We start from the raw sequence: 20906 nt of genomic DNA on the forward strand, positions 1-20906 counted from the left end.
CGAAGCTGTAGGGGAGGAAGGGGTTACTTCATCTCACTTCCACGTCTGTCACTGAAGGAAGTCAGGGTGGGAGCTCCAACAGGGCAGCTAGACTGAGGCAGAGGAATGCTGCTTTCTACCTTGCCGCCACTACCTTGCTCAGCCTGCTTTTTTTTTCTTTTTTTTTTTTTTTTTTTTTTTTTTTTTTTTTTTTTTTTTTTTTTGAGGCAGGGTTTCTCTGTGTAGCCTTGGCTGTCCTGGAACTCATTCTGTAGACCAGACTGGCCTCAAACTCACAGAGATCCGCCTGCCTCAGCCTGGGATTAAAGGCGTGCGCCACCACCTCCCGGTGTGAAACCTGCTTTCTTGTACACCCCAGGACCACCACTCCAGCTGGCACCACACACAATGGGCTGGGCCCTCCCATAGCCCTCACTAAGAAAACACTTACAAACTTGTCTACAGGTCCATCTTATTCAGGCAGTTTCTCAGTTGAGAATCTTCTTTCCCAAGTGACTCTGGCCTGTGTCAAGTTGACAATAAACTAGCCAGGACGATGATCTTATCTGGTTCTCAATTCCTATGTTTTTCTTACTTGGGTTTTCATTAGCTTTTTAAAATTATTTTTATTTTCTCCTACTAGAAATCAGTTGCTGACACTTCATTAGATTTTGTTTCTCTTTGTAACTGTCTCTGCACAGAAAGATAAAGCAATGAGAAAGGTCATGGTGGGAAGTTTCCATTGTGTGGAATAAAGGTGAGCACACACCTGGAGGAATGTTCTGGGCTAGATAGCTTTGTGCCACACTCCCAAAATACATGGGAGTCAGTTTCTTCCATGATCCAGGACTGTGCAGCCAGCAGCCCACCACAAGCATTCATCCGGATTCAGAAGGCCCAGGAGATGATGAAATCAGATCTAGTTGGTGTCTGTCTCTTTCAGAAGGGAAGGAGACTCTGGGATGAAGTCTAGGAACCCCTCGCTTGTAGTGCGGAATCCAGAGGCTTAAGCACTGTTATCCCAGCAGAGCAAGCTGTCACTGGGAGCCAGTGTGCGCCTGATGAGCACCTAAGGAGTGCTGCTGCTGCGTTTAAAGAGCAGTTTGAACATTTAGCTCTACAGCAACCCTACAACTTCAATCATTTCCTGAGAAACTTGCTTCTGCTTCTGTCAAGTTTCCTGCTGCTATTTTACAGGATGGGCCATTTCCTCACTGTTGCTTCTTCTCACCCTGCTCTCATTCAACCCTCTCCACTGCGTGTGAAAGGCGTTTGGTAGAGATGGCTGACAGCGATATTTATTGCACATTAGAGTTGCCTGCTACACCTCAAGTCCAAGAAGACTCCAGATCGAAGCTCAGAGGTGAGTTGACCAGCACTGAAGACTGGGCTGAGGATGAGTGGAGAAGAGAGCAATTGGGAGGACAGAGTGCAGAAAATTGAGGGTGATTTGAGGCCATACTTTTGGGTTCAGTTTGCAGTGTTGGTGAGGGATATGGACTTTTGGTGTGGAGTGCCGCTGAAGTCTGGGTCTCAGGTAAGTCTTTTCTAGGCTCCTCTGAGATCCCAGCTAATGCCAAGCAATGGCAATGACATCTTTTTGTTGTTGTTGTTGTTGCTTTTAAATTAAAAAAAATTTTAATAATAAAAGTAGAAAGATACCAAATGGGGAAGCATAATAAATCATCAATTAAACAAACAATGATAACAAGAAACCAAAGGTGCTCAATACCTGTTAACACTTATCAAAACACTTGTTGTTGTTTTTAAGTTTTCTTTATTCTTAAGGATCTTCTCCATGTAGACAAGCGTGCTAGTTTTTGCTGATCTCCATCTATAGTAAGAGCTTTGTGAGAGGATTTTGTCTGCAGCCGGGCTTTGAGCAGTTGACACTAACTGTTGAAATCCTGCCATCTTGCTTCTGTAGCCATGGCATAAAGAAAACAACAGCTTTATTGAGGGGCAATGGCAAGACTTCTGGAGATGAGAAATGGATGCACCTATGTAGATTCGTTTCCTGTTCTCCACCCTCGTTCTCATATTACAACTGAATGATGACAGGGGATAAAAAGTGCTGAACTCCATAGAACGCTGGCCCTGTGATCTGGGAGGTCAGGGGACACCAACAGTAACACCCACAAAAACAATTTTCTATGTAGATTCTCATCTGAGACAGGGAACAATGTACATGCCAAAATTAATACTTGACTTTGTAACTCAAGCAGGTGACTACCAGAAGATATATTCTCTTTTGTAGTTCTGTAGACTTTATCATGTTTTCTCTTTTTGGTTACAATTTTTTTTTTTTTTTTTTTTTTTTTTTGGTTTTTCAAGACAGGGTTCTCTGTGGCTTTGGAGGCTATCCTGGAACTAGCTCTTGTAGACCAGGCTGTTCTCGAACTCACAAGTGCTGGGATTAAAGGTGTGCGCCACTAACGCCCGGCTTTGGTTACAATTTTTAATGCTGTCTTTTGAAAACATTGGGATGTTTTCTAAATCATGGGTATTTTGTTTCTATAAACTATATAGAACTATGTATCTTTATATGTGTGATGTTCTTCTTTATTATATTTCCTCTAATTTGTAAGGAATAGAACTATTAAATCAAAAGGGATGTATATTTGAAGTATAGAACTAAATTTTATATGTTATATACAATACTATATGCTAAGTAAAGAACCTAAGCCGGGCGTTGGTGGCACACGCCTTTAATCCCAGCACTTGGGAGGCAGAGTCAGGCAGATCTCTCTGAGTTTGAGGCCAGCCTGGTCTACAGAGGAAGTTCCAGGACAGGAACAGAGAAAGCCTGTCTTGAAACTGCCCCCCCCAAAGAACCTAATAATTAATAGTTGGAACTAATATATACATAAAATAAATTACAATTTTTGTTTTACTTATTTTCTTAAGTTGGATGGTGGCTATTCAAATACAACTATAATTTGATGCCATTTTCTTCATTTAGCAAACAACTACAAATAAGGGGTTTTTTTATTTCATTAATAAGTCATTTATACAGGTGGGTTTGGTGGTGTACACCTTTATCCCAGCATTGGGAGGCAGAGGCAAGAGAATCTCTGTGAGTTCAAGGTCATCCTGGTTTACAGAGTTGAGTTTCAGTATAGCCAGGGCAACAGAAAAGCCATGTCTCTGGGGTGGGGTGGGAGGTGGGATAACCATAAATTTTAAAAAAGTAATCTATTCCACAAATCTGGTGTATTTGTTATTTATTTGAGACAGGGTCTCTCTACGTAACCCTAACTGTCCTAGAACTCACTATGTAGACCAAGCTGTCCTTGAACTCACAGGGATCCACCTGCTCCTGCCTCCTGAGTGCTGGGATTAAAGGTGAAATCTATTTGTTTTAGTTTGTTTCATATAATGTTAGTGAATTGGGATTCATAAGTCAAAATATTTGGTATGCTGAACTCTTACGATGCTTCTCTCATTATGAAATTACTTTAAGAAACTGAGACTTTTTCATAGATACAAATGTATAAGAGTAATTTATCTAAAATTTGAGTAGGCACATGAGACTAAATTAGGTAACTTAAATTCTCTTTCCCTTTCCTTTCTTCTTTCTTTCTTTCTTTCTTTCTTTCTTTCTTTCTTTCTTTCTGAGACAGAGTCTCATGTAGACCAAAGTGACCCCAAATTTGCTGTGTAGCAAGGATGACCTTGAACTACTGGTTCTTCTGCCTCTACATCCCAAATTATAGTTATGGGCTACCAAATCAATATTCAAAATAATTGTTTTATTTAAAAATAACTAAAGAGATTAAAACAAACTTGACAATTTTTCTTTACACATACTTTCCATACCATCAAACTGTGATTTTTAAACAAAAATGGGAGAAAATTCTCTCATTTTCAAACTAGAAATCCAGTATCCTTAGAGGATATATGCCACATAGTATGACACAATGCTCTGTCTTTAAACACAAGGCCAACTATACTTATTATGCTCCCAATGAGTTACATGCGAAACAAGGTGGATTTTATCATCACCTTCTGAGATGAAGTTTTTTTTTGCTTCAGTTTAAATTTTATATTTACTTAAAATCTGGAGGATACAAAAGAAAACACTTGAAAGTATCTCACTTCTGTTTCTTCCTTAGCCATCCATTTCCTCTTTAAAGAGGAAACACCATAGAATGCCTGGATGGACTTCAGAGTTTGATTGTAGCTGAAAGGCAGAGAAGAGATCTTAGATAGACTTCAGCAATATCAAGTGTTCCCTGTTCTGAGGAGTATGTCTTTCTCATATATATATATATATATATATATATATATATATATATATATATAACTTCATATTGGCTTTTAAAAAAATCCTTCTTCAGAAGCTACATATCTCATGGATATAAATTGTGGTGATATATTGTTTATGATTTAATAAAGCTTGTCTGAAGATCAATAAAGGAAAGTAGCCAGCCACTAGCTCTCACCTCTACCTCAGACTGAAAGGGTGATCCTGGCTCCATGACTCCTCAGTGTGGCTAGAGACTGAATGCCTTCCTGTCCTCAATGTGGCTGGAGACTAAATCTTCCCTGAGACCCTTTGCTTCTTCCTTATATACCTCTCTAGTGCTGGGATTAAAGGCATGAGATCTGTTACTCTTTTTTTTTTTTTAAAGATTTTATTTATTTATTATGTATACAACATTTTGCTTCCATGTATATCTGCACACCAGAAGAGGGCACCAGATCTCGTAACAGATGGTTGTGAGCCACCATGTGGTTGCTGGGAATTGAACTCAGGTCCTTTGGAAGAGCAGTCAGTGCTCTTAACCTCTGAGCCATCTCTCCATCTGTTACTCTTTTAGACTGATTGGCCTTGAACTCACAGAGATCCATCTGCCTCTGTCTTCTGAGTCCTGGGATTAAAGGTGTGTACCACCATTGCCCAGCTTCTATGGCTGTCTAGTGTGGCTGGCTTTGCATTCTGATCTTCAATGGCTTTTATTTGATCATAAACAATATATCACAATTCCCCTTTTTGTCTAATACAAAAAAAGAAGGCTATAACTAATTATCTTCAGGCAAGCTTTATTAAATCATAAACAATACATCACCACAGTCAGTAGATTTGGCTGGTCTTCTGTTGATAAAGATTTAGATTTTTAGCTGATAGATTTAGACAATCAGCATTTTCTTCCTGTAGATGTTGCTGCCTTATAAGTTTGATAATTTACACATGTGTGAGTGTCTATAGAAAAATGTTTCTTGAGGAAAAATTGAGGGGCCAAAAGGCAAATGCTTTGCAATTCTTGTAAATAATGCCAAATTGTCCTTCAGTACCCAAAAGGCAGAGGCTGTCTACCCACTAGCTCACTGTCCCGGTGTGTGAGCATACAAGCCACAATCGCAAAGGCAATAGTTTCCTTTAACTTGAGAGCCAGTGCCAGACCGAACCAGGAAAGGAACCTGTGTGGCCTGGGTCTCTGTCCCTCCAGGCAGCATTGCTTTCAGACACCAGAGGTGCTTGCCTGAGCTTCTATGTCTGACTCAGGTCTTGATTTGGGTTGTGTCTCTGCAGCTCTCTTCCGCAGACTCCCTCTTTCCTGCCTTGTGACAGTGGCTTTGGGGCTTTTGACTGTGATTCTCGTGGGTTTACTGATGTGCCAACGGATCCCATGCTGTGGTAAGCGCTGACTTCACCCCAGATCAACCTTTCATTTTATGTTATAAAGCAAGACGACTGCCGGTGGCAGGGTTTTACAGACTTTAGTAGAGAATTCTAAGGATTCAGCCCCACTCCCCACATTGTATACACATTGCTCTAACTTTCTGCAGAGAAACTCCCAGGAAGCTGGGACTTTCTGATCCAGGCTGATTATGCCACAGTTGTCTGGAAAAGGTGCAAGTCTACAAAATGCAATTAACACCTCAGTCTGCAGTCCCCAATCCTGGTACCACATGCAGCCTTCCCACAGGAAGTTATCTAATCCTTATGTGATGAGGAAAACTTTCTCCACTTTCCAGTTCCCAATCTGGAATATGTAGTCTGTACCGCAGTTGCATGCATGTATGTGCTCCTGTGGTCCCGTGATAGAATGGCTTGTGATGATTTTATGCAAATGTGCCTCGTGGAAGGAGAAAAAACAGTAGACTATGGAGCCTTATTTGGAGTCCCCCAAGATGTTTTCACAGTACCTGCTCATTTCAAGCACTTTAAAGAAATGAGGATTGTATCTTCTAGAAGAACCCAGCAAAGAGAATTCTAGCTCTTTTCACTTTAGTGTCTGATGTGCTTTTCTGTCAAAAAAAATTATATTCAAGTAAGTCAGTTTTGTTGAGTATAGAAGTTCTTTCCAATTTCTATTGGCTCCAGATGACCACATCTGTAGGTTCTTTCTGGTTTGTTTCCTTTTCCAGTACACATCATGGCTGGCATGCTGTCTTGAGGCTGGACATCTTGTATGATTCTGCCCATGTAGCTATACATTGGGATGTGCATGCATCCTTTATGCAGTGTGTATATACCACATGTATACAGTGATTTTCATATAATGTGCACTCCACAGTCCTCAGGCAGATCAGACCTTTGGGCAGAATCCAAGCTTGCTTAGTGGTGTGTACACCAGAAGTGATGAATTGGATATTGCAGACTGTTCCGTCTGAGGCCATGTGTTTAGGTTAGGATTTCCCTAAACCTTAGTTTGAAAAGGGGGAGGGCAAGTTAGACACTGGGGATGCCATGTTTTCGTATACATCCTTTTTACTTTCCAGGACCATTGGGCCCACAGAGATGTGAATTGTGTCCTCTTCCTTCTAGGCTCCAAGGACTCTGTGTGTGCCCACTGCCCCAGCTGCCCCAACCTCTGGATGAGGAATGGTAGCCACTGTTATTATTTTTCAACAGAGAAAAAGGATTGGAATTCTAGTCTGGAATTCTGTGCAGACAAAGGCTCACATCTCCTTATGTTTCTGGACGATGAGGAAGTGGTAAATGAAAACATGTAGAAAATATAGAACTATTTCTCCCTCCCTCTTCTTCCCTCTCATCTCACCCATTCTTTCCCTCCTTTTAGATGAGATCTTACTATGCAGTCCAAGCTTTGAACTTGTGGTCTTCCTGCCTCAGCCTTCTAGCTCTTGTGTGTATGTGTGAGTATTTAACCATTTATTTATTGGCATTTGTGTATGTGTATGTTTTTATAAACATTTATTTATTTGTGTGTATATTCAAACAAGTGTGTGTGTGTGTGTGTGTGTGTGTGTGTGTGTGTGTGTGTGTGTGTGTTGGAGGTGAGAAGGTGGTAAGCATTGCAGCAAAGGAGTAGGCCTAAAACACGGAACTAGTTAAAAGGCCTTAGGCCCTGAAACATACAGGTCAAGGAAGAAACAGTGGCTTCTATGGAGTAAAGTGGAACGCGTGAGGGAGGGAAAGGAGAGAAAGGAGAGGGGCCACAAGGACAAAAGGGCCACACATAGGGACTTAATGTCTTTGGCTGAGTGTCTTCTTTTTATTCATTGGAATTCAGTAAATTCCAAACTGGGAGCAATGTCCAGAAGGTTGAGTTAAGAAGGAGAGAAAACTATAGGGGTCCTGTTTCCTGAGTTCCCCTCCATGCGTCTGCTGGTCCTAGAGGATGTTAGCAGTGTGACAGGCTGGCACAAACTTACCCAAACTCAATTACTGTTCACATACAAAAAGAAAGTAAGGAATCTTATTGGTTTTTACTGTTAATTTGTTGATTACTTTTTTGGTTTGCTATTACTGTTTGTTTTAATTTGGGGGGAATAAAATCAAACCACAGAGAATAGTTTATTAACAATTGAGAGATGGGGGTTTTGTAGCCCAGGCTGGTTTAAAAAATTCATGATTTTCTGGATTCAGCCTTCTACCCATTTAATCTACTGTGATTAAAGAAATCAGTCCACTACACACCTGGCTTGCCAATTCCTATTCTGAGAAAAGATGAGATATTTAGCTTATTTTCTCTCAAAAGGATCACTTAGACACTTGAAGTTCTGGAAGGATCTGAACTCCAAATCATTCCTCAGAGATTTGGTTTTCCCTTTGTCCTTTCTCTAAGCCAAGGTGGAAGAGACACATGGGTTCTCTTCACTGCACAGGGGAAGAATAACCTTGGCTTCTGGAACTTTCGTAGCAGCTGGTTTCGTTTTGCTATGCTGTTTTGAGGATCTGACTGAAGTCAATAGCAAAAGTGAGCAACTAGCTTGGAAAGTTTGCTCCCTCCCCCCCCCCTCCAGACTGCAGACACAGCATTAGTGAGTCACAACACAACAATTGAGAACTGGACACAGAGAATTAGTCCTAGCAGCAACGTAAATTACACCAGGCGCCATGGAGTTTCAGGAAGCGATAAGATGCAGAATATCTTATCTCCGTCTTTCTTCTTCCCAGAGGAAGAAGGGGTCCTAGAGGGATTTTGTCTTTCTCTCCTTATGTTATCTGGATCTTGTACCCACTGTGGAGAACACTCAACAGAGTTATGTTGGCTGCATTTCCAAAATGAGACAGTTTTCTCTTAACCCCAGAGCCCTGGGCTCCAGTCAGCATTGGAGGGTGTGGAGTGCCCCTGATGGATTTAGTATCAGCTACTGATAAATTACTTTCCACATTCTTGTGGATGCTTGCTTATTTTTTTTTTCTTTCTCCACCTTTTATCAAATTCTACAACAAAATGGTCTGTATGGAGTGGTAGAGTGCTTGTCCCACTGTAGTTACTCTTTTGTTCTCAAGGCAAAACTTGCTTACTATATTATGGTCTGAGCAATATTCCCAGTTTCATACATGGGTCTGGAAAACTACCAAAAGACTGTATTTAAAAACAAAAACCTGGGCCTGGTGGCACATGCCTGTAATTCCACCACTCAGTAGGTTCAGGCAGGAGAGCACGGTGCTCTGGGCCATCCTGGGCTACAGAGTGAGACTCTGCTGCTATACAGGTCTATTGAAACTGAGGCCTTTCAGGGCAGCCAGGTGGTTCAGTGAGTGAAGGTGCTTGCCACCAAACCTGACAACCCGGGTTCGATCCCTGGAACCCATACAGTAGAGGGACAGGTCTGACACTTGCATATGGTCTAATATTGCTTAAATCTTTTCAAATTCTTAAGATAAAATTCTACCTGTGTTTAATTATGATGAGCCATGACATCAGTTATTTTTCTTTGGGTAACTTGGTTATGTTTTAGTCATTAAGACTGCGTTGATTCATCAAAACATCTGACTATTTAATAGTTCTGATTTGTGACTGACTTACCTCAATGTGTATTAAAAAGCTCAGATGCCTTCCATGGACCACATTAATTTGGAAACCTAAAAAGTGTACTTTTGTGTCTTAATGGTAGTTTTATTTTAAGCAGAAATATTACCTGGAAGTTGTATGCATATATAAACACATGTTTACATGCAGTATAGAATTGATTGTATATGCAATATATACTTTTTGGGGGGTTTTGGGGGTTTTGGGGGTTTGTTTGGTTTTGAGATAGGGTTTCTTTATGTAGTCATGGCTATTCTAGACCTCACTAAGTAGACCAGGCTGGCCTCAAACTCATAGAGATCCACCTACCTCTGCCTCCCCCTGTGATGGGATTAAAGGTGTGTGCCACCATGCCTGGTTTCAAGTTTAAACATTGACCCTAGAAAAAGAGGAAAAGGAAGGACAAATATGCATTTGGTTTAATTTTTTAATTACAATTTAAAAGTAACATTAATGGTTCCAGAAGTGACACAACACACAAGTGTTCCATTTCTGTAGTTTCTTTGGGGCATATGAGTCCTGGGTATAACCCTTGGGTGTATTTTTATGCTGTTTCTTCAGTCAGACCCATGTACACACACATGCCCACACACCCCAATCAACCAACCAGAGGACCGAAAAAATAATTTTATCTGGGTTTGAAGGTGGTTTCCACATGGGATGTCCTTCATCTATGAGTGATATGGTGAAAATTTTGAATATCTGGGTTCATCTTATGTTGAAAGGGCTGCTCAAGTGGCTTATCATTGTGTAGGTCTTGAGCACACTAAACCAGCATAAGTAGGGAGTTACTGAAAGTGCTCTTTACCACCCTGCCCCAGGTCTCCCCATCTTCGTGCCTTATCAGCTCCTTGGAGGCGATGAGAAAATGCAATGAATATTTTTCTTCTCTCTTGTGGTGAGGGAGACTGATCCAGAGTCTTGTATATACTAGATAAGGCCTTTACCATCCAGAGCCTTGTATACCCTAGATAATTGCTTTACCACAGAACCCCAGTCCCAGCCCGAGAAATGAAAGGTTTTCTTAGAAAGTCAGGGGAGAAAGCAGACAACACACATTTCTCTTTTAGTTTTAAGCAATCTTTTTTAGTAAGTGGGCTTAGAAATGCACAAAGTGCCAGGCCACCCCGAACACTGTAATGTCACTTTATCCCAGTCTCTCTTTCTTCTTTGTTCTTCCTGGATACCCCAGCATGCACACTTGGGGCTCAGGTGAGGCAAAAGGGGCGGAGATTTATATTTAGGAAGCTTTTGTCCCTCGTAGCATGATACCTGACTCCACAGTCTACCGCTCCAGAAATACCTCCTGAATAGAGTTTCCTATATTTCCTCAAGGTGTTGGGAAGATTGTAAGCAAGAGGTCTTGCCATTACAGTAATTATATTTTAGTGAGAAGAGACAAAGTCGTAAACAAAGATGCTAACTCGAGCTTTGGAGACAATGTGCAGTTTGATATACCAGTGACTGTGGGGGCTGTTTTACATGGACCCCTCAGAAGTGGGACTGAGGCCTGCATGGTGACAGCCATGTGAAAATCCCGGGGAAATGTGTCTTTGCATGGAAGCCATGCAAAGAGCTAATGCAAGGATATCCTCGGCCTGTCACAAAAACCAGAGAGAAGGTTGATGGGGCTGGAAGTTGGTGGAGAGGTGGTTGGCAGGGTCCAGGTCACGAAAGTCTTTGTGTGTGTAGCAAAGGTTTTAGGTTTTCAAAACCTGAAACCCAGTGGAGATAAAATAGAGGTAATTCTGGCCTTAGTAAACAACACAGAAGCATTTTCAATCATCTGCCATCCCTGGGCAGGCAGGGTTTATTCTTCACTTGACCCTGAGTAAAGCCCTTTCTTCTTGCCCGTCAGAATGCAGTCAGGCAAAGGAAGGCCATCAAAGCAAAGCCCATACATTCCTTCTTTTCAGCCACCACCTTCCAGGAATAGGACAAAAATGACAGCCAAATGGGACATTTAGTAGCATCTCCATAACAATAGAGTTGGGATTTCACTGGGCTTTCTTGATTCCTAATAAAAGACTATTTTCTCCAAAAGAAATTGTTCAACAAAAAGCTATTCTAAAATACTGTAAAAAGATGGTTCAAGTAATTCAGGCCAAATTCAATTAATTAAGCTGTCACTGGAAATTATTGAAAACGCAATTATTCATTCCATGGATGCTCAACCTCCCAGCAAGATTAATCTTCTTGGATGTATTCTTTGTTCTGTTTAATGTATTGGGCAGCTCCCTTAGGGTACAAACATCTTCACTTGATTGTAACCCTGTACAGAGCAAAGCATCTTTTATCTTGGTCCCAGTGGGTAGCACAGCATACAGACTGGTATACTTAATTTAACTCTACCTTTAAGGCCCATTGCCTTATTGTACTCCCACCCCCGTTGTTAAATACAAGATTAAGGATTCGGAAAACGAGTCCAGTGGGGGGAACACACAAGTATATTGCTTTGAGTTTGAAGGTAGGTGGTGCGTTGGATGTGTAAAGTGTAAAATGAGTGCTTCTGCAGCAAGGTTGAGCTGCTTTCTGTTGGATACTATCAGGCTCCATCTAATCAGAAAGGAAGTAGCAATGGAAGGCGGAGCTGCGACAGAATCTTATCTGCTGTACTGTAAGAACGTGCTTATAAACTAAAGGTCATTGCTGGGAAGAGGCTCCTTGCAGGAGGCAGATTTCTGTTAACACCCAGAGCCCCATTCGAATTAGAAGCTAAAAGAGGGAATGGTTGTCCTGGAGAGAGGACAGCTCTGGAGACTAGGATGGCTCCAAAACTCAAGGTCCCTGCTGAGAGCCCCCTTCAGCTCATCCAAAGGTGTCTTTATGTGGTCTCTTCTTATTTTAAGGTCACAGAATCCTGTCATGGGAACATCATCCTATGACCTCACATAAGCCTAATTAACTCAGATGCCGTCACACTGGAAGTTCAACCCATGAATTTCAGGGCACATAGATATGCGGTCACTTCTGAGACAGTGGATGATCGTGTGACTCACTCAGGGCGTCTCTGGTGTTCTGTCTCTGTTATCCTTCTACACCATCTTCCATCTCTCGCTCAGATCCCCTTCCAAAAGTACTTGGACAATGACTTTTACTGGATCGGCTTGAGGAAAACTGATGGCTGGAGATGGGAAGGCGGCCCCATTCTAAGCTTAAGGTAAAGTCTTTGAAGAGTGAGGGCAGTGGAAAAAGGAGGAGGAGGCAGGAAAAGCCCGGGGCTTAGGAAAGAGAAGGAAAACACCACAGACAGCAAAGTGTGAAAACGAGAGACATAAGGAACAAACAGAGGTGTGAGCAGAGGTGGTCATAGGAAGCTCAAAACTGTGGTGATGTTTTAAGGGGCAGTCGGATAAAGACGTTTATTCTGCTGTTTTGGGACCCTCAGGGTCTGAGAAGGAGACAGATTCACCTTTTTCTTCCTTCACGCCTTTTAAGTCTTCTCCTGTGCATGTTACTCAAAGTGACTGACACCTGTGATTTCTTACAGGATTGTTTCCAACAGCTTGATACAGACATGTGGTACCATCCACAAAGATGGCCTTCAAGCCTCTAGTTGTGAAGTTCCTTTGCGGTGGATCTGTCAGAAGACCACAAACTGACGGATGCCACTGTGTCCTGAGCCTTGGCTCTGCCACATGTCTTTCAAAGCAGGGAACTGGCCTGGGAAAAATCTTTGTTCTCAAATGTATGCTTAACAAATGCCAAACCTGCTATGCCATCAGGCAGAGGATTAGCAGAGCCTCCTGGGGGCTTGGCATTTTCCTGCTGGTCTTTCTTGGAGACTATTTAAATAAGTATTATGTAGCCATTTAAATCCTAGATCTGGGCAAATGAAATAGAGTTTGTTTAAATGGCTCTCACTGTAGAAAGTCACCCTGGCTCCCTCATCTCTACCTCCACCATCTCTGTCAAAGATATGTGGAAAACTATTCCTCCACAAGGAAGGATGAAACCCTGCCGTGCTCAGTGACTGTCACATGGAGATCAACTAGACAGAAAAAACACACACCTCATGTTCTCACTCATGCTTGGAAGTTAAACAAGCTTGTGCCATAGTTGCAGGGAGAAGAGCAGTAGGTACAGAGTGTTGGGACTGTGGAGGTTGGTTGATGTCTTGGCTGGAGTGCCCTGTAGCTCAGCGGGGTGACAATAATGGTCAGTAATTATTATATAGCTGCCAATTTATTGTGAATTTCAAAATAGCTAGATGAAAGGACTATGGGTGTTTCCAAATGCCTGAGAGGATGGATGTACCGACCCCTCTGATTGGTCATTGACCTGCATTGAAATATCACTCTGTAACCCACAAGTGTGCACGATTGTTAAGTATCATTTAAGAATTGAAATAAAATAAGACACAATTAAAATAAAAAAAAACCCAACTCATTCTGCTGCATTTCTATTTTATATTCTGATCTGCTGTGAAGAAACACGTGCGTGTAGTATTTCGCTGAGGCTCTTTTCTGTGTGCTGGCATGAAACATACAGAATACACAAGATAACATGTGTCCTGCGCGTCCTGTCACTGTGCATTCTGTCCTACCGGTGGCTCTTGGTGCATGAAGTTTTATTCTAAAACACTGCTTGCTGCCAGAAGACATGACTGCAAGGTGTGGGAAGCGGCCGTGGACAGCCTGCTGCTTTCTGCTGCCGAGCTCTTCACACTTATACAATGACCTGCGCCTAATCTGCTTTCGCAAATAAGCTTGCATGAGTGTGGTTGAAGGAGCCAATGTGTGACGGTTTCTGTTCTGTGTGGTGAATGTGTGCTTGGCCTGTTAGCTCAGTGATAGCCATTAATCTCACAGTGGGTTTTTATAGAGAAAACTTGACAGAAGTAGTTTACGTGGTTGAGTCCTGTCCTGATGCCTTGAAAGTGAGAAGACTTCATTATTTCTTCTTGGGAGAGTTTGGACACAGGTGAGGAGGGAAGGTACCCTTTGAGGCTGTACACAACAAAACTGAAGTAAAGCTTTGTCTTTTGACAATGCTGGGTTGCCATGTTTGTTTTCATAGTCCTCTCTTCTACTATTCTCTTTCAGCATCTGAGATAGTACCAGTATTCAGCAAATACTTAATAAACAAACTAGTGAACAAAATAAGAGAAGTTAAAAAGATTTCTTCAGGTTGTTTCTGTTAGGTCATGAGTTAGAGGGATTAAAGGCAAGAAAAAGAGTGTATTCTGGCCCTGCTAGCCCACCCAAGTGAGCAGTAAATAGCTAACACCCCAAAGGCAACAGCTAATTTAATTTGGGTTTTCTGTTCATAGAAGGAAGTGGTGGGGACACACGCCCATCCTCCTACAATATCCCAGCTTTGCTCCTGGAAGAGGACTCTCATAATTTATGGGCGTGGTGGTATTTTCTCCCACTTTGTTGGAGTAATGATGATGACTCCACTTGGGTCATGGCTTGACTGCTAGAAGATACACAATTTCAGTTATCTATTCAAAGATAAATGAAGGGGATGGCAGGCAGGATGTGTACAGTTTCCTTCACAAAGTTCAGTTGATGTGTAAAAATGTGTAAGGATTTCCCATGGTTACCAGTGCTGGGTGTTATCTTGTCTCCCGGAAGTGTTAGTATAGAAATTGCTCATTTCCAGCAGGGTATGGTGGTCATTTATTTGTGTTGAGTTTTAATGTGTTTAATTTGTGTGTGCACATGTGGTACAGTGTGTGTGGAAGTCAGGACAGTTTGTTGAGCTGTTTGCTTTTACTACCATGTGGGGTCTGGGGATGGAACCAGACATCTCTACTTGCTGGGCATTCTCTCCAGATTAGAATAAGGCAGTAACTTAAGATACTACCAGAATATTAATAAGATTAAGATGACCAAGAGAGGGAAAAACCTCTGTAGAGGCTATCTGAGACAATAGTTAAGATGGAAATATAGCTGTATATTCTTTACACAGCAGCAGGAATTGAGGCTTCTGTCTCTGTGTTTTTATTATTTTCTTCTTCTACTTCAATAAACTTTTTTGTTTTTGAGCCTGAGTATAAAATTTAGCAGTATGAAACTCTTCATCGTGCATCAGCATCTTTATTGGGTCTTGCAGTTTCTCATGTCTGTTTCTGCTTCTCACCTTTCCTCTGGGGAAATGTTCCTTCTGTCTGCTTCCATCTTTAGGAAGTGGGCAGGTTTGACTTTTTTCCATAGGTAACTCAATGGTTTTCAAAACACACCTCACCGTTTCACTGTTTTCTGTTGTGTTATGTCGTTGAGACCTTCCACCCAAGCTGTGTGTAGTTAATTCATCCTTTTGGCTGCTTCCTAGCCTCTGTATGCTGTATCCATTGTCTTAATGGGATATCTCTATTTTGCCTCTGATTCCCCACAATGTTTTAAAGCCAGGATGAATATTTCTACATGGCTCTATCCTTGCTTTTCTCTACTTAGGGAATGGGCCTACCCTCTCTACTGTTACTTAGATTTCAGACTGGAATGCTGGACCTGGCAAAGAGTTAGGGAATTGGGAGAAGAGGCAGATTCTCAAAAGGACAACATAACACTTTCAAACACCAGGCAGTGGTAGAATGGTATTGGTCTAGCATGCACTAGGCCCTGGTTTTTGTCCTCAGTATCACAGAGAAGAACAAACAAACACTGGCATTTCAACAAGCGATTCTCTCACTGCTTATCACTTATCAGAGACCCTGGTGAAAGCACAGTACTGGCCACAATCTAAAAGGTAAACTGATGACAGCAAATATAATTAGCTACTCTTTCCTGGGACAAAGCTAAGAGATGTTGAAAGATAAACTCCTGGTAGTGTGTGAAGTTAGCCAGCTCCTGTCTCCAACACCCAAACCAAGTTTTGAGCCACACACTCGAAGTTAAAGTGATAATAACAGAAGGAGATTGATCTTTCTTCTCTGTTGGTCTGAGGAAGCAGTGTGTGTGTGTGTGTATGTGTGTGTGTGTGTGTGTGTGTGTGTGTGTGTGTGTGTGTTTGTATGTTTCATGCCCAAGGTTCAAGTCATCCTGGGCAGAATACAGTTTTCATTCATAAATGTCTCAATGGGCGGACTTGAGGCACCCAGGTTCTTTTCCCAGCTTGTCTGTCAAGCTTCCTGCAGCTCTGGTCTCTTTAGGTCACCCTTAACCTTTCTTCTGGTTTTTGGTTTGTGGTCTGGGAAGGTGCTTCAGGAGACATGACTCTGACCTCAGGCCACCTCACCTACAGTCTGGTTCAGTGGTTTTCAACCTGTGGAGACCCCATTGGCAAACCTCTCTCTGCAAAAATATTTACATTGTGATTCAAAACAGTAGTAAGATTAGTTAGGAAGTAGAGATGAAATACTTTTATGGTTAGTGGATCTCCACAACATGAGCAACTATATTAAAGGGTTGAAGCGTGAGGAAGGTTGAGAAGCACTGCTCTAATTCTTTAATAACTAACAGAAGGATTTACCAATTGCTTCTATCCTGTTTCCTTGTTCATGCCATTGGCCGATTTTCTTGTCTGCTAACAAAAGAGGTTATCATTACTGCTCCTCTCTTCAGGTTGAACTGCTGTTTACTTTGGAGTAATTACTGTGATGGTTTTCTGGTCACTGTCACCCTTTAAAGCCAGCTTGAACACCAGGCCTGGTGTTGCAGACCTGTAATATCAGCTACTTGAGAGACTGAGGCAGGAGGATTGAAAAAGTTCAAGAAGAATTAAAGTGAATTCCAGGCCAGTCTGTGCACCTTAGACTTTGACTCAATATAAAAAGTTAAAATAATGCTGGGATTCTAGTTCAGTGGTACAGCACTGTCTGGCGTGTGAGAAGACCCAGGTTCAATTCCTTGGACTGCTAAAAACAAAATAAACAAACACTCAAACCGGAAACCACCCTGAACTAAGTATGTAAAAAAGTGTGTTTACTATTTTTCCTTCTAAAATTATGACCCTAAATCTGAGCGTGCTCAGACATGTATTCCTTAACCTTACAACTGAGCATGCTCAGACATGAGTATGTGTAGGTGGCTCCCTGAGTAAAATCACCACCTTTCCTTTATTGAGGAGCCATTGCTTTGGGAATAGCTACTGTGTTCTCCTTGCCTGCTGCACTGACACAACTCTCTCACTCTTGCTTGTCTCCACCATGCTTGTTTGTCTTCCGTTCACCAAGACGGAAACCCACTGTGGTCAGTAACAGTCTCGTGACATTTTGTAGTTCTTTCCCCTCCCCTACTAAATCTGATTATGATTTATTTGGCACTATAGACTGCATCTTTTTTGGGGGACAGGGTCTCATTTTGTGGATCAGACTTGCCTTGAACTCATAATCTTCATGAGTGAATGTCTCAGGAATGTCTCAGCCTTCTGAGCACTTAGACTACAGGCAGGGTCACCAGGTCTGGCCAGACCACACTATTTAAAGGTATAGTATATAGAATTTTAAAGAATCATATAATGTACTGAAGAACCTGCTTGGGCTGTGAGAACCTGAACTCACCTGAACTTATGACCACGCCTGGAAAAGAACCGTTGTTGTGGGGAAATTCCACCCTGATAAACAGTTCCCAGAAATAGAAGTGTAGCCGCCCTGAACATTCCATGACCCTGCGGGGTTGCAGTTTGGCAGATGTAGGCAGCCAATCAGAAATGTAACTGTTGGCCACCTCATCTCCATCTGCTTTGCGATTTTTCCCTTTAAAAGAACTCCCAATTCTGAGCTTGGGGTCCGACTCTTTAACTCCTGTGTGAGCTTGAGTTCAGACCCCAGCACGCTGGTAGCTGAATAAAGCCTCTTGCTGTTTGCATCAAGCTTTCACCTCCACCTGGTGATTGGGGTCGCCGAGGTACCATCTTATAAACAAGTTTTTTTTTTTTTTTAAATTAAGATTTAAAATGTTAATGCTTCTATATATTACAAAAAGACACTGATGTCTTTTTTGTTTCTTTTCTTTTGGTTAAATACCCAGGAAACGGGATGATTGCATTAAATATAGGTTTATGTTTAAATTTAAAAATACTAACCCTTTTCCAGGGTGGTTGCAACATTTCATAATCCAATCAGTACAGTGTTGCTTTCCACTGTGTCCTGTGGCAGTTCTTTAGATTTTGGCTATGCTAATAGGCGTGTTTACTATTTCTGTAAAGATTAAGGATGCTGACATCTTTTAATGTACTTATGCACCGCCTAAATATTTCCCTTTGCCTTTAATCCTTGCACTTGGGAGGCAGAGGCATTGCAGATGGATGTGAGTTTGAGGACAGCCTGGTCTACAGAGTGAGTTTCAGGACAGCCAGAGCTGTTACACAGGGAAACCCTGTCTTGAAAAACCAAACAAAACCCAAAAACTCGGAACAAAAAAATGTATGTGTGTCTGCGCTCCACATGTGTGCAGGACCCATGAAGGAGGGAAGAGAGCATTGGATTCCCTGGAACAGAAGCTCCAGAACATTGGGAGCTGCCATGTGGGTCCTGGGAACTAAACCTTGGTCCTCTGGAAAAGCAGCCAGTCTCTTAACTACCGAGTCATCTCTCTAGCTTATCTCATTTATCAATGTATATTAGAAAATGTATTTGATCCTATACCCTTGTATAAGTTGCCTTGGTCATGATGTTTTATCACAGCAATATCAAACTAAGACGGGGGCATGTGCCTGTGTGCATGTGGTTGCTTATGTACGTATGTGTGTGGAGGGCAGAGGTAGGTATTAAGTTTTTTTTTTTCTCAATTGTTCTCCATCTTTCTTTTCAAGATAGGGTCTCATTGAATATGTGGTTCATCAGTTCACGAGGCTGCTTTAGCCAATGAGATCCAGAGATCTCTCCTCCATAGCTGGAGTTACAGGCATGCACTACTGTGCGGCTTTTTCTGTGGGTTCTAGGGATGAACTCAGGTTCTCATGCTCAGGCATCAGATATTTCAGCAACTGAGCTGTCTCCTTAGCCCTCAGCATCATTTGCTGAAGTAACTACTCTTCTTTGGTGACTTAATGCTTTGTTCAAAATCAGTGAACACACACACACACACACACACACACACACACACACACACACACACACACGCACACACACAGGTCAATTTCTGTATTTCTCTGTTGTCTCAGTTATTACCTTGAAATCAGATCCTCTATGACTTTCTTTAAAAAAAAAATTGTTTTAGCTATTCTAGGTCCTATCCTCTTTCTTGTAGAGTTTAGGTAACTACCCTTTGCATTTTATTATTCTTCATATGAATATATCAGAGAATATGTATTTGAAGTTTGGTTAAAGTGTCTTTCAAGTGTCCTACCAACTTCAACTTCCCAGCACTGTGAATCAAAGTGCCTGTTTATATTCTCACGAGGCAAAGGGAAAGTAGACCATAGACTCCTCAAGCTCACCTGACTTCTCCTTCTGGTTCTGGTCTTGAAGGACAGTGGTGAGTTTTCACTAGGCAGAGATGCTCTGGGTCTTTTGCATCAGAACAAAGATGTTCTGAACTGGCAGTCGTCCCTTAGAGAGCACAGCTTTACGATGGCAAAGTCTTTGTTTCCATGTTATTACTGAGGCATAGAAAGAAATGAAGAGGATTACAGACACTTTAGTTCTGGCATACGTGGAGAGTATTGAAGTCAAGTCTAGGAAGCCAAGGACAGAGTGATTTTCAAAGCAAGAGAGAAACCATTAGTACGAAGTGTTAATGAGCTGTAACATGGATTAATGAAAGAGAACTCAGTGAACTTGACAATAGGGAGGCTATTATTCTTTATTGGTGCAATGGTGACAGTTGTGCAATTTCAATGAGTTGGCAAATGAAAGGTAGGTAAGTAAGTGGAAACAGCTCATGAAATATCTGGTGACAGGAAGGAAGGAGATAACATCTAAGTAGTCTCAAGTGAGGTCAAACATGGATAAGAAAGAACAGCACACATTCATCACTGGAGGTGAAAAATTCAGCTAAAAGGAGATTAAAAGTGCATGCAAGAGGAACAATGTTTCATGCTTGGGCCTTTGAGGCATTGAAATAATGTGAATCCCAACAGATAACTGAGGAAGTGAACTGTGTAGAAAAAAAAAAAACATTTTCCCATTAAGGGAAGAAGACTGAATGACTGGAGAAAGAGTGCACACTCTTCTTGCCTAGTGAATCTATCTTCTCCGTGAAATGAATGATAAAATCATGTACCAAGAGCAAGGCAGGAAATGGGAGGCTTGGAATAATTAGACCAGGGAAAGATAGGCATCTGCTCAGAGACAGCATTGCTGAGTGATGGTGACAGCCAGAAGAGGCAGGGGGGCTGTGCCTTCTAGTGACACCCACTTGCACTATGACATAGTTTGGGCAGTGGCCACCATCATTGGGTTTTAGTAACTGACAAGTGATGATGAACTGTGGAGAGTTTCTAGACTGGTACAGAGGAAGGAAAAGAAGTCTGAAAGATACTGGCAACCCAGACCACTATACTCAGCAAAACTTTCATATTAGATGAAAAGCAAACATTCTCCATCATAAAAATAGGCTGAGAGTATTTTATGACCACAAAACTAGTTCTGTAGAAGGCATTTGAAGGAATCCATCCATGATGCCACAGGAAAGAATAAATCACTCTAGAATAATTGTTAAGCAGGAGAGGAAGAGGAAAACAAACAGACACTATCAAATCAACAAAATGACAGGAAGCAATAAATACCTTTCAGCAATAACCCCAAATAGTAATTCTCTCCACTTGCCTATCAAAAGACACAGACTAATAGATTGGATTCAAAAC

At 41.7% G+C, this 20906-nt stretch overlaps 1 protein-coding gene across 1 annotated transcript; it reads left to right on the plus strand.

Moving 5' to 3' along the window:
• The first annotated feature begins 1260 nt into the window (after positions 1-1260).
• Positions 1261-12814, plus strand: Klrg1 (killer cell lectin like receptor G1). Its single transcript, XM_027429360.2, has 5 exons — positions 1261-1342; positions 5516-5620; positions 6755-6924; positions 12275-12372; positions 12703-12814. Exons 1-5 carry the CDS (start codon positions 1261-1263, stop codon positions 12812-12814), a joined length of 567 nt encoding a protein of 188 aa, XP_027285161.1.
• The last annotated feature ends 8092 nt before the right edge of the window (positions 12815-20906 follow it).

The sequence above is a fragment of the Cricetulus griseus genome, chromosome 8 (assembly GCF_003668045.3).
Source record: "Cricetulus griseus strain 17A/GY chromosome 8, alternate assembly CriGri-PICRH-1.0, whole genome shotgun sequence".
Lineage (NCBI taxonomy): Eukaryota > Metazoa > Chordata > Mammalia > Rodentia > Cricetidae > Cricetulus > Cricetulus griseus.

Coding starts and splice junctions, on each gene's coding strand:
- Klrg1 (XM_027429360.2), top strand. CDS start 1,261: ATGGCTGACAGCGATATTTATTGCACATTAGAGTTGCCTGCTACACCT. Junction 5,621..6,754: donor CCAACGGATCCCATGCTGTG/GTAAGCGCTGAC, acceptor TCTTCCTTCTAG/GCTCCAAGGACTCTGTGTGT. Junction 12,373..12,702: donor GGCCCCATTCTAAGCTTAAG/GTAAAGTCTTTG, acceptor GATTTCTTACAG/GATTGTTTCCAACAGCTTGA.